At 40.8% G+C, this 13,189-nt stretch overlaps 1 protein-coding gene across 2 annotated transcripts in view; it reads left to right on the top strand.

Moving 5' to 3' along the window:
- Positions 1-216: 216 nt before the first annotated feature.
- Positions 217-13,189, top strand: part of LOC111874805 (protein unc-13 homolog 4B) — an 88,648-nt gene continuing 75,675 nt past the window's right edge. The window contains exon 1 of one of the 2 annotated variants that reach the window (XM_033755603.1): positions 217-368. In XM_033755603.1, coding sequence (XP_033611494.1) covers positions 232-368 — 137 coding nt within the window. In that variant the 5' untranslated portion in view covers positions 217-231. Of the gene's footprint in view, positions 369-2,484; positions 2,557-13,189 lie in introns of those variants that run through there. The other variant, XM_023870603.1, reaches the window with a different exon arrangement.

Below are 13,189 nucleotides of genomic sequence, written 5' to 3'. Positions count from 1 at the left end.
ACGAGTATTTCAGGACTGAGAAGGAACAATGAAAAGGTTCGTTGTTCCCGGATATTGACGATTTTATGTTTGCACCAGGAAGGTTCATTAATAATTGATGTAGAATTTTAAGTATTCGAGGCTGAAATTTTACACTTGTCCGTACGTATGTTCAGTGGAATATACAGAAGAGTTCAGTTTCTATATTCCACACAGTTTATTCGGACTTCTACCTGAAGAACTGGTAACACCATGGCCACGTGGGTTCGAAAGAAGTTATGGAATCTTGTGAAGTTGTTTTATTATCCTGGAGAATTAATTTTTGCGGCGTTAGATGTGTCTCCCTCTTCTCTCGGCGTTCAGCCATTCAACGAAAGACCACCATCAAGGTAAGTAAATAGAAATCAATGTTTACACACAGAGAAGGCTCAATATTTTGAATGTTACTGATGTAAATTGGCCTGCCTTCCTTACTTCCTCAAGGGTCTAAAGTTCTGTTTAACTTGTCGCTCCTTCTTCAACTACTTCGACTACTTCCATTTCATTTTCTCCAACAAAGAAAGACTCTGTAAGATTTGAGGCGTTCAGGGCGGTGACTATGAAGAAAGACTCATCCGCGTATACCGTACAAACTGAAAACATCTGTCGGATGATTCTTTCCGTTGCCTTTCGTACGCTGAAACTCACTATGCTTTTAAATGAATAGTAGAATGATCAAGGTTAGTCAGTTCTACAGACCACTTGCCTCACCTTCTCGTCGTAGAAGGGTAGGTAGGTGTACAGTTCATTCTAACTTCCTATGTTTTACTCTTTCTTTTTAAAGGGTTAAATTTGTTTGGAAATCCTACAGTCATTCTAAGCATATTGCAGCCATTTCATTCAAGAAGACGGGCATGAAATTAAATAAACACGTAGACATGATTATTTTTATTATAAGATTTTATTCTCGAATTCAAGAAGCAGTGACTTCAGTATGCATTTCTTCTTTATGTAATCGAAAAACAGATACAAATAAGCCCATTCGGCTTCCTGATGAAACTATGAATTTCTGGGGCGGGAGAATAATTGTGCTTCAGTTGACATCAGCTGTCTTCTGTATAAAGTAAATTATACGTCTTATCTAGTATCCAGAACAGAGATACAGGCGCGTTAGCGAATTCTTCCTCTTAGTTTTCAGTATGTGGTAAACCCAAAGTTTCTCCTTCTAATGTACTATAAATAGAACACAAATAACTATCGGAATATTTAAAATCCATCCTGTAAAATATTTTGGTTTAATGACGACAATTTATTAAAAATTTAAAGTCGAAGCGTGATATTTGTATACGATATGTTGTTAAGGACTGTCTTCGCTCGATTGGAAACCGGGATCGTGGGTTCGAATCCCACTCAGGGCATGGATGTTTGTGTGCGTTTTTCTGTGTTTGTGTACAGGTAGAGGCCTTGCGACGAGCTGATCACCCGCCCAAGGAGTCCTACCGTATGTGTAAGATCTAGAAAAACCGAAGTGAACGGAGAAGTTCATGGAGGAAGGCCTAGGCCCACTGGGGCTGTAGTGCCAAGGAAAAAAAAAATGTTGTTAATGAGACCACCTCTGTGGTCTAGTGGTCAGAGTTCCTGGCTACAGATCCAGAGGTATCGGGTTCGATTCCCGGCGCTATCAGATTTTCTGAGAAGTAGTGGGTCTGGAACGGGGTCCATTCAGCCTCGTGAGGATAATTGAGGAACTATTTGAGTGGAAAAGTTGCGGCTCCGGTCTAGAAAATCGAAATTAATGGTGATTCGTTGCGCTGACCACGCAACACGTTCTCCGCTAAAGTTGACACTAACTTTGCCGACAAGCAGCGGTCCCTCGGTCAGTATAGTTTGCTTGCGGAATAAAGCCACGGAGTTTTTATGTTGTAAATGTATTTACTACTTACTAGTAGACCTAGTACTAATAGTATTATATTTTTTTAATCCTTCGGAATAGTAAAACGCACCAAGCCGTTGTAAAATGGTTATAGATATCTGACACAAATCCTACTGCAGTGAGGCTGATGTAAAGACGATCATTTGTCTAGTAAAAGAACTGGCATAGAGAGAATAGGAAACATTGATCAGAATAGATTTCCTGGGACATGACCCCAGGTCCCTCTAATGAGAGGCTAGGAGTTGAATAACCGCTGTAGCTACCGCTTTGGGAGCAATATAAATAGTTGACTACGATCCAAATCAATGTTATCCCTTTAAGACATTGTACTCATTGCCTCTTTGAATCTCAGAATCAGTACCTCATCGCTGTATTTAGCACACCGAAAATTGCACTTCCTGTGTTGTGATATCGTGTGCTTCTTCTGTATTCATTATCTTCGGCGACATTGTTCTTAGAAATTCTAAAACTGAAACTGAATATAAAGTGAGAATTCTATTACTGTGGTGGTAATAAACGTTTAGTTTTCTCATACACACTAATAAGCTGGATCAGTTAATGAAGTTACACGAAGGAAACAGTTCATATTTCGCTACAATGAAGAGAAGGTCTGTTACCTTGACTCGTGTCTTCCGCAGATTCTCTGCTAGCAAAACAAAATCAAAGTACGTATCGCAGGTTACATTATGATACTATAGAAGGGAAGTGTATATGTAAAAGTCTATTAAATATCGTTTTGAATACAGTATAATTATTACAATTTATTACGGATTTTTCATTCGGGCTTTCTGAAGAGGGATTTATTTTTCTGAAAATAAATAAAAAATGGACAGGATTGATTAGGTAGATTGATGAAAACAAATATGTTGCACTTCTATACACGCATTCTAGTCTGTTCGGACATTGTCCACGTTTAAATTGTGTATAGATATATTTTCACACTGTTAAATCAAAACTGAGTTATCTGTGACGGTGATCCTAGCACAAACGTTTTACTTATCAGTCAGACTATGTTAAATTCCTTGCGTTGAACCTGTGTTAATTCGTCTGTGATATACCACAGTATCACGAGCGCTCTCAGTAAATAGATTCTTAAGATCTGTATATTCAGAGCTTTAAAAAACCGAAGTTTGAGCAATTCTTAAATACTCTCATTCATGGCACTTGTAATCTGCAGTTTAAGTAGCACAGTCCAATAATCAAATACTCGCTGTATGAAGGTAAATTTGTCCCGGTATTTAATTAAGTAACAGCCGGGATAGCTCAGTCGGTATAGAGACTTGCTACGGGCTGGATGATCAAGGGGTCGGAGTTCGAGGCCCAAAAGGTCCAAAAAAATTTTCTTCTCCACATCGTCCAGACCGGCTCTGGGGTCCACCCAACCTCCTATCCAATAGGTACCAGGGGCTCTATCCCCGGAGGTAAAGCGGCAGGAGCGTGAAGCTGACCACTCACCTCCAACTGGTGCCGAGATCAGGAAAAGTGGATCTATACATCCACTCTCCATGCGCCTTCATGGCCTAATCTTAATTATTTAAGTAAATTAAAATTAAGGTATCCCTGTAACAGGCCGTGAAGACACATAGGGGTGTGAGATGTTGAGAGTCCCACATTATCTAGACAATCGGCTCACAAATGGCGGCAAGATTGTCAGCCCTACGCGCCGGCCGCTCTTTACCCCCAAGAATATTCCTCGTACTCATTTCTGTTTGAGGCTCATTCGACCCCAGGACAGTAGTGCGGCTGGAAGGATTAGGTCAATTAAAAAAATCCAATGACCTCATCGGGAATTGAATCCGCGACCTTCCGGCTTGTAGCTGCCGATGGCCGCGCCATAGCTCAAAAGGTTAGTCGCTGGTTTCTCACCGCGGNTCAGGCACTGGGTCCCCTTTCCGTTGCCTTCTAAGCCTCGCAGGGCTATGGTGGAGGTATTCCAACACGCTGCCACACGACGTGCTACAAATATTACTGGTATATAATTCTGTTGCCATTGTTAAAAACAATATATCTTACAAAAATTGATGTGACGAAAGTATATGCGTATAGGTCCATATTCTGTTAAAGTCTGTAACTTTTATCTCAAACATTTCTTTTCCGATACGTTGTAGATTTATGTTTAACGTACAGGCATTATTTGTGCGACAATGTGGAGTGCCTTTCACTCTGACTTTATGAGTTCCGCTGCTCTCAGCCTCTGTGTCAAAGCTCCTTAACCTTGAGCCGTTGTCATGTGGTAACAGCAAAAACCCGGAGATGATCACATGGGTTCCTGCGGCAGTATGTCTGTGTCGCAGTGTGGAGTGAGCTGGCTTGACGGGAATGTAACCCCAGTTCCTCGGTCGCCCAGAACGGATATCCATTTATACGTAGGATAGCACACAAATACTGAACGTCATAGACGAATTCTTATCTCTCCTGCTTCGTGTTTGACAGGCTTCGCGTTGGAATCTCGGCTCGAAAATCAGTTTATTCTGCATAAATTATTAGGTGTATCAAATCAAAAAGTATAAGAAGTGTAGAACATATAGCACAAATATGGCAGATGAGAAATGTATACAAAATGTTAATTGGAAAACCTGAATGCAAGGGAGGACTTGTGAGACGTGGTTGTAGATGGGAATATAATGATATGAACAAAAGAAACTCCGTGGCCTGTAGTGTGCAAGCGAACTATACCGACCGAGAGACCGCCGCTTGTCGGCAAAGTTACTGCCAAATTTTGTCGATAGAGGGTGTCAAGTGGTCAGCGCAACTGATCCCCACGGCGGTTAACCAAGGTTTCCTAGTCCGGAGCCGCTGTTTCCTTGATCGTGATACAATCGATCTTAAAGAAAAGGGTGTGAAAGTATTTTATGGACTCTTCTGGTTCAGGTAGAGTCCACTGGCAGGCTGCTATGAACATGGTAATGAATCTCTGGGTTCTGTAAAATGTGGGGAAATTGTAGACCAGTTTAGAGGCTATCAGCTTCCCAAGATTGACTCTGCTCCATGGAGAGAAATGTTCCTTTATCGTGGTGATAACACAGTTACGCTGCATGTAACAGTTTCGAATTTGATGTAGTCATTTAAATACCTGGATATGTTTCTCATATCTTCGAGTGACTGTACTTATCCCACTACTCGGCCACGTGTGCAACCCCTCCGTCCCCTGGCCATTTGATTGTTGTTTTTCCACCCTAATTTATTCCTGTTGCTTGGCAACCGTAGTTCCCGTCAGGAAGTAGCGTGTATTCACCTGTAGTCACCAGACTCTTCAAGAGTGATGTACTAATGCTCTACCTGCGTCACTCATCGTTTTTAAAAACTTCTCCTTCACGCATTCTGAGTAACATAATTGCTAACCAACGCAAATATATGCAATGATTCACCTAAATACATAAACATTTTTCTCTAAGAAGATGATGACAAATTCCCCTCTAATGCATAATTGCTTTATGCCAGTGTTTACAGTCTATTTCTTATCTTTTATGCAATCATTTCTCAGAGTGAACAGATGTAAGATTTAATGTTCCTCTCTTTAAACTCTCTTCTGTTATACTACCAATCTTACCTTCGTGAAACCAGTCTCATTTTAAGCGCGTTCGCAACCCCGTGAAGTGCCTATAAATTCGGTCAGTCCCTCGAACCGTATGCCAAGACCAACTCGAAAATCGCTAGACGAATTTTAATGAAATCTGATATTTGATGATTTTGCGAAAAATTTATGAGCCGTTTCAGTTTTTAATTCAAATGGGACAAGTTCAACGAGGATTCTACACGGCGACCTCTCCAATTCGGAAATAGTGTTCAGGCCTACTTGTACGAAATGTAGCCTCTTACTCTGAGGAACGAATATAAATTAGGTATGATTCAAAACAAAGTTCCCACAAAAACATTTGGACATAAGAAGAGTGGAGGATGGGGTTGGCTTGTGACTAGGATGAGGAAGCAAGGACTGCACACGGAATTTTGGTGAGGAAACCTCTAGAAAAGAACGTCCGCTTTTAACACCAAGAAGAATATGGGAGGGTAACATTAAGATGGATTTAAGGGGAGAAGTTGTCGGATTTGGATGGAGCAGGATTAAAATGTAATAGTGGACTTTTATATTAGTGACGCTTGGCACTAACTTCTCCGACAAGCGGCGGTCGCTCGGTCGGTATAATTCGCTTGCGGACTAAAAACCACGGCGTTTGTTTTTTTATGCTGAGCATTAAGGTCCTGCTGTCAGTATCCGTGATGGAAATGCTGTTACATAGTTCCAGAATAAAGGAGAAATAGCGACTTAAGCATAGAGTCCGATGCGGAAAAGTAACATCAGAATGTGGTTAAAACAAAGCATAATTCCTGACCTTCATTGTTTGAGCTATCGATAAAATTGTATTTCACTTTTTTAAGACCATCAACAGAGTTAAGCAATGCATAATGTCCTAATTTAAGAACCCACTACACATTTCGACCGTTCTTAGTTAATCTTTAAGTGGTAAATATCAGAAACGTTAATCAGTGGTTCTTTCCCCATCTTCTGCTTTATTGAACATGGATCCAGTGTTCTATAAGTTTACAAAACTAATTAACGCTTTTGATCTTGTACCATCTGAAGACGACCTAATAAAATGTCGAAACATGCAGTGGATTTTTAAATAAAAAGTCAGATGCCTCAGAGTTGTGCTGATGATCTTAAAAGGGCAAGGTGAGGGTAAAGTAAAGTCCCTGTACTTAATTAATAAAGCACCACGCCATGAAGACATTAGGAGTACGAGGAGCCATACCTCCACTTCCCCATATTTCTTCATGTTGTGTTATTCAGTTAAACACAGTGACTTTGCTTTGCCTTTCCATTTACAAGAACAACAACAATAATAATAATAATAATATTACGACGAAGGAGAAATGCAATTTTTCTCATGTTCCGGAAAGTCGAAAGTTTCGCGTTAGCGCTGAGTGGCAGAGACATGTCTAAGATAACCGTTATTGCACAATGTGGTTGATCTCACGCACACGACTACGTGTCTAACGGTAGTGTGTACACGTACGAAGCATTGTTGTTGAACTCCACGATTCTGGTTTCCACGAGCTGGCCCTTTGTTTCTGATAACTCACGTATATACGCTCCATGTGCGCACAGAAAGCGAAATAACAAGACTGGAATATGAACTACAATTCGGCGTAGGCGAAGTCTTTGAGTGGCACTTTGTATCAGTCCATCATCAATGAAGATATCGACGTTACAGAACCATAAGTAGACTTATTTTTTATTGCTAGTGGGGTGGGACTAAGTCCCTTGTACTGCGGCCACTCCTGGCCTATTGTACCAGCCCCGGATGATAGGTGAGGGTGATTGTGGAGCAATTGGTGGAATGAAGATTGGCAGGGGAAACCGAAGTACTCGGAGAAAACCAGCCCCAGTTCCTCTTTGTCCACCACAAATCCCATTTGACCAGACCAGGAATCGAACCCGGGCCTCCGCGGTGGGAAGCCGGCGACTAACCGCTTGAGCTATGGCGCGACCCCGTAAATAGACCTAAGTAGTATTCCTAAGAGAGCCAATAAACAATAGAGACCTTACACCGTTTACAAACTTCAGTTTAATTCCACTCTTTTTCTCTCTATGGCTCCACGGCCCTTTGGACATTGGCCGCTGTTTCAGTTTCTTAATCTATGCACTGTCGGTAGGACTCCTTGGACCGCGGATCAGCCCAACGAAAGGCCGCTACCTACACACAGGGCAACACAAACACAGAACAAGCACATACACAGACATCTGTGCCGTGAGTGGGAACCGAACCCAGCAGGCAAAGACGGTTCATGCCTTAGAATGCGCGGTCACTGTGATCGGCAGTTTAATTCCACTATTATCCTTAAATGTTTCGAAAGAGAACTATAGACTTCAGTTAGATCTATGCACTGATTTCTTTATACGTCTTTTAGGATTGTGACGAAGTTCTATTTGTAAGTCTTATAAAATGCAGGTCGATAAGGACCAAAATTGTATTCGTCCAACTGCTTTAATGTAGACTCCCCTCACGGCATAACATTTTGATGATGGAGGCAGAATTTTGGGAAACATTGTTCCCATTCTATGCTCTGGCATAATTATTAAGTTCTTAACATGAACACGAAATATATGTTGCAAGTAATCTATATGAATTCATTTGTAGATCTCTAGAAGTCAGAGATTTCTCAATTATTATAAGAGTAAGTTGAACAGGCGGATATTGCTACAGATGTAGCCATTTTCAATGTGTGTTAAGGGCAGTGTAACCTATTGTATACAGAAGTACTTACCTTGACATTCTTCTGCGTATTTTCACTTAACAAGTTGTATACGAAAATATGCCTAGGTTCTGTTATTTTAGCAGCAGTTCTTAAGTTTTGGGTTGAATTCTTTGTTTTATTTAAGTCAAAATATTATAGGGTTTCTGTGGAATTATTTTGAAAATGCTTCATCCTCTTTAAATTTCAGCGTTATTTTATTTGGTGCAATAATTTCTGTTTGAAATATCACAAAGCAATGTATTTTTAACGAGGGAAAATTCGATGCCCAATTATATCTCAAGTAAAAAGTAGGACAATTACAAGAAAACAGGGCTCATATTAACATTTTATATATTCATATGTCTTCGTTCACAATTAAATAACAAATTCTATAAGTTTTAGAAAAAAGGCATAAAACAGGCGAGATGAGTCCATAGGACATTACCCATGAGCCCATTATGGGTATCTGAAAATTAGATATAGAAATTACAGTATAAAAATATGTGTTATAATACATTTACAACACGGCCACCATATTGGTATTACTTACAGCAAGGAATTAATTAGAGGCCTTACAGTTTTTGATGGCATGACGTTCGTAATACTTTTCACGAAAATCTGTTGATGATAACAAATTACACTTAATTTTCCTTATAATTAAATTACTATACTACTAAATGAATCGTTACGTATCAAATAGCAGTGATACTTTCACCACAGACTCGAATGTGCTCCAGTACCATTGTGACTTTTCTATCAGTTTTTGGAACATTTAAGTTTATATCAGCGAGGCAGCACCCAAACTTCATACCAGGTTTCAGTCTCTAACAGAAATGAGTACCAGGAATTAATTAAATAATTTTCCTGGGGAGTAAAGCGCGGCCGGCGCGTAAGGCTGACAAACTTACCGCCATCTGTGAGCCGATTATCTAGATAATGTGAGACCCTCAACGTCTCACAACCCAATGCACCTTCACGGCCTGTTACAGGGATAGTTTACTTTTTTTTACCAGGTTTCTGTAGTTCTAAATTTAAGATATGACGCTAGAGTTTTCTGTGTTTCTAAGTAAGGTTTGTATGGGCGTCAGTAAATTATGACATGTTCTGTGAAGTCCTGGAGGTTAATTGGGGTTAAAATTCGGCTTCTCCTAAGAAGCAGAGTACTCGGAAACGTGCTAATGTCCACATGTTTTCTTTTAACTACTTAAATGCATTACTTGGAGAGGAGATGGCAAATTATCATCACGCTGAAAATTGCTCTTGCGTAAAATATTCGTGCGAAAATGTGTCTTTTCTCTCAGGAAAGAATTTGTAAACAAAAATGGAGAGGAAATATGCCCATTGCGAGAAAATAGTGGAATTAATTTACTGCAAGCATGGCTATATTATTCACAAATCAAATCTAAGTTATCACAGCACATAAGCTTTTCCTTTAGTAGGCTTATTTTGTCGGCATAAACGTATAAAATGTAAACTAAGGTAAAGCTGTCCCTGTAACAGGACGTGGAGGCCCATAGAGATGCGAAGCTCCCACATTTTCTCTCGACAATCATCACACAGATGGCGGAAAGTCAGCTTACGCGCCGGCAGCCGTTTTCCCCAAGGAAAATTCCTGGTACTCATTTCTGTTTAAGGCTGAGTCGACCCCTGGGCCATAGTGCGGCTGGAAGTATTAGGTCAATTGAAAACCATCAGGAATCGAACCCGTTATCTTCCGGCTTGTAGTAAAGTGACTCAACCAACTACGCTACCACGTGTCGCAACATATAAAATGTTTCAAATAAAATTTAATGGGTTCTAATTACATACAAACTCCTAATTTTTATGTCGTGTTTAAGCACAATAGACCGCTGTAGGTCGCGGTGCAAGGGCCGAGGAGGCCTACACTTCATACATTCATTCATGTCGTGTAGGCCTACCAATGCTGTCTACGATGAACACTCTTTGGAAGTGAGGTAAGTTGAGTTCGGTCTTCGTATTGCAGAGGATGGATACTGACGATATTGACAGTCGCAAAACAACATTTAACGCAAGTGAAATCTGAGGTTCTTACGGTGGTTTAGAAGAAAAGTACAATTTTCTTGAATTTGGCGTCATGTAATCTTATATTTATCGATGTTTCGGTGGCACATCTTGGCTTTTTATGATTGAAGAGTAAGCAACATAAGCATCCAGTAAGCCAAAAAGGCTCGCTTGCTCAGCGCTAAAGATGGGGGCAAATACATTCCTCTCAAATGTATGTAATACTCTACAAAACAACACGGCGTCATACCCAGAAGATAGTAGACTTCCAATTGGAAATTTTATTGTGGTTTGGGTGCAGGTGTAATGGGTAAAAGGCAAAGGTGTCCTTGTGCTTAACTAATTAAGCGCAATGCCGTGAAGACTTAAGGGGAATTGATGTATAGATCCACATTTTCTTGACCTCGGCACTAGTTGCAGGTGAGTGATCAGCTTCGCGCTCCGGTCGCTTTACCCCCGCGGAAAGAGCCCATTGGATAGGAGGTTGGGTGGTCTCCAGAGCCGGTCCGGACGACTTGGAAAAGAAAAAGTTCTTGACTCTACGGGAACTCGAACTCCAACCCCTCGGTCTTCCAGCCCGTAGCCAGTCACTATACGTGCAGTAATACGAATATTCAGTTTAAGCTATGTCACGTAATTACATGTTTAGATGTATGAGTGTATATTGAGAAGTAAGCTTTCTTAAAAAGAAAAGTAAGTCCGAATTTGTAGAAGCATCACTCTTGGAAACATGAAGGAAACAAGAAAACGTTATTGATGACGTAATATTAACATGGAGTAAAGCTGGCTCGGTGTCTGAGAATTATGCTGCAAAGGGTCATAATGGGCGTATTCTTAACCTCCTGCAGATCTTGTAGACTGAACAATTTAGAGTAGCGGTAACCCTCGGAAAATGTATTCAGTAGGTGCCATGTTCTTTCGTGGGTTTCTTGAATGTCTCCAAGCAAATTCCGAAGCAGTACCTCCAGACACGTCACTACCGCCTACTTCCACATCCTGGGCCACATCATGTTCCTTCTGCTTTACCCCAAAAAGAAGGAATCAGCGATATGATACGCACTAGGGAAATCCCACAGCCGTCTTGTACGTTCGGTGTAGAGACATTTTTCGATACCATGCAGGGAATCGAATTCTGGCTATCATATAACTTAACTGTAATTTAATGACTGTGCTCTCACGGCTCACGGCTCACGACTGTATAGAAACATAGGTCACTTCGAAATTGAAGTGACTTATACAAAGAAAGCGTCTCGATTTTTCAGTTCGCTGGAAATTCTCAAAAGGGAAGCCCAAGGAGAGGGACTATGTGAGAAGCAGCGCGTTTCCTTCCTTGAGATTCGCTTACGGCGTTCTGCTCGCGAGCCACAGACATCTCGCTACTGGAACCCATGCCAAACCATTTGAATTCAGTCCGTATCATCAAATTGAGTCTCTTTAATACAGATTTTAATATCATCCTCTTGTCCACACCTTAAGTATTCAAAAGTGCCTCAAGCGCCCTTCAGATTTTCGGATTAAAATTTTCTACGTTGTTCTCATCTCTTCCATATATATTATATTGTGATGCACTGTTAGGCAACGGCTCGATAAACAAGTACCCACGAAGACAGATTCTTGGTAAACAGCTAGTTACTGGGTAACACGTACAATACCCTACAAGAATGAAAGGTGATCTATTTCTATGTGGTCCGTGGGGAGTCTACATAAAGACAGTGTGTATCTAGAAGTAGATCATAACCCGTGTGGAGGCGGGGTCGAATACCTCCACCGTAACCCTGCGAGTAGTAGGAGGCGACGGAAAGGAAGATCTCAAATCTGAGACACCAATATATGGTCGCGAGACCTAAGGACTAGGACCCGAGAAAGACTGCGCTGTCAAGGACCAGCAGCATATTCAGAAGATAGACCCGTCCTCTCGTCAGAAAGGGCGGCCCACAGAAACAAGACCGTTACTGCAAAGCGGTAATAAATATCTGGCCATGAGTTCCGGGTAGGGCTCGACATCAAGACTTACTGACTGATCGACCATCAATCGTAATGCGACTTTGACTTTAGAATTAGATCATATAAGAGGCGTAAACTTGGGGGTGGTTAAGCTTACGACTTTTCAAATAACTAAGATGCAGCTATAAAGATACGTAAGTTAGGCATTATCTGCTCTGTAAATTCTGTACTGACAGAGTACTTGTGTGTAGTGCAAAACGAAGAAATTTCAAGAACCTATTATTTGTGCGAAGTATACACTTGACGAAAAGCCAAGCGTATTCACTAAAGTCAAACTCATCANGCGACTTTGACTTTAGAATTAGATCATATAAGAGGCGTAAACTTGGCGGTGGTTAAGCTTACAACTTTTCAAATGACTAAGCTGCAGCTATAACATAAGATACGTAAGTTAGGTATTATCTGCTCTGTAAAGCCTGTACTGACAGAGGACTTGTTTGTAGTGCAAAACGTAGAAATTTCAAGAACCTATTATTTGTGCGAAGTATACACTTGACGAAAAGCCAAGCGTATTCACTAAAGTCAAACTCATCACTCGTCAGAGAGGATGTTACATAAGGACTATTACCGCAAGAGTTCAGTTTGAAAATAAAATCTCTGATCGTGAGCTCAAGGGGCCTGGACGGTCGGCATTCCAAAGTAATTGAACAAGAAATATCAAGAATACTTCCTAGTGATTCGAAGTGGTAACCCCTGTCTTAAAATCCATTGCCAGTAAAAGGGTACTGAACACATTATAAAGGTCTAGCCATTGTTGAGACCTGTTACCTAGGAACGACTAGTGTGAGCCGATGTTGAAGCCTTTATTTATGTGTTATAGTAATCTTCAGAGTGTTATAATTACTTGTACTTACGACTTGTGAGTATCCAGCACGTCCATTCAGCAATCCAAAGCCTGTCTACAAGTCACTAATAGATGTGACAATATGTACCGCCTGTTTTGTCCTCCTCTAGCTGAACACTCTATATTATCTGTTGTAGAGTACAATTAAGAAGCTCCTAGTTGTGCATTTTTTGTACACCCTTGTTTTTTCA

This window comes from Cryptotermes secundus, unplaced genomic scaffold (assembly GCF_002891405.2).
Source record: "Cryptotermes secundus unplaced genomic scaffold, Csec_1.0 scaffold27, whole genome shotgun sequence".
Lineage (NCBI taxonomy): Eukaryota > Metazoa > Arthropoda > Insecta > Blattodea > Kalotermitidae > Cryptotermes > Cryptotermes secundus.
Note: the sequence above shows the minus strand (reverse complement) of the source record. Positions and strands in the feature narration are given on the sequence as shown.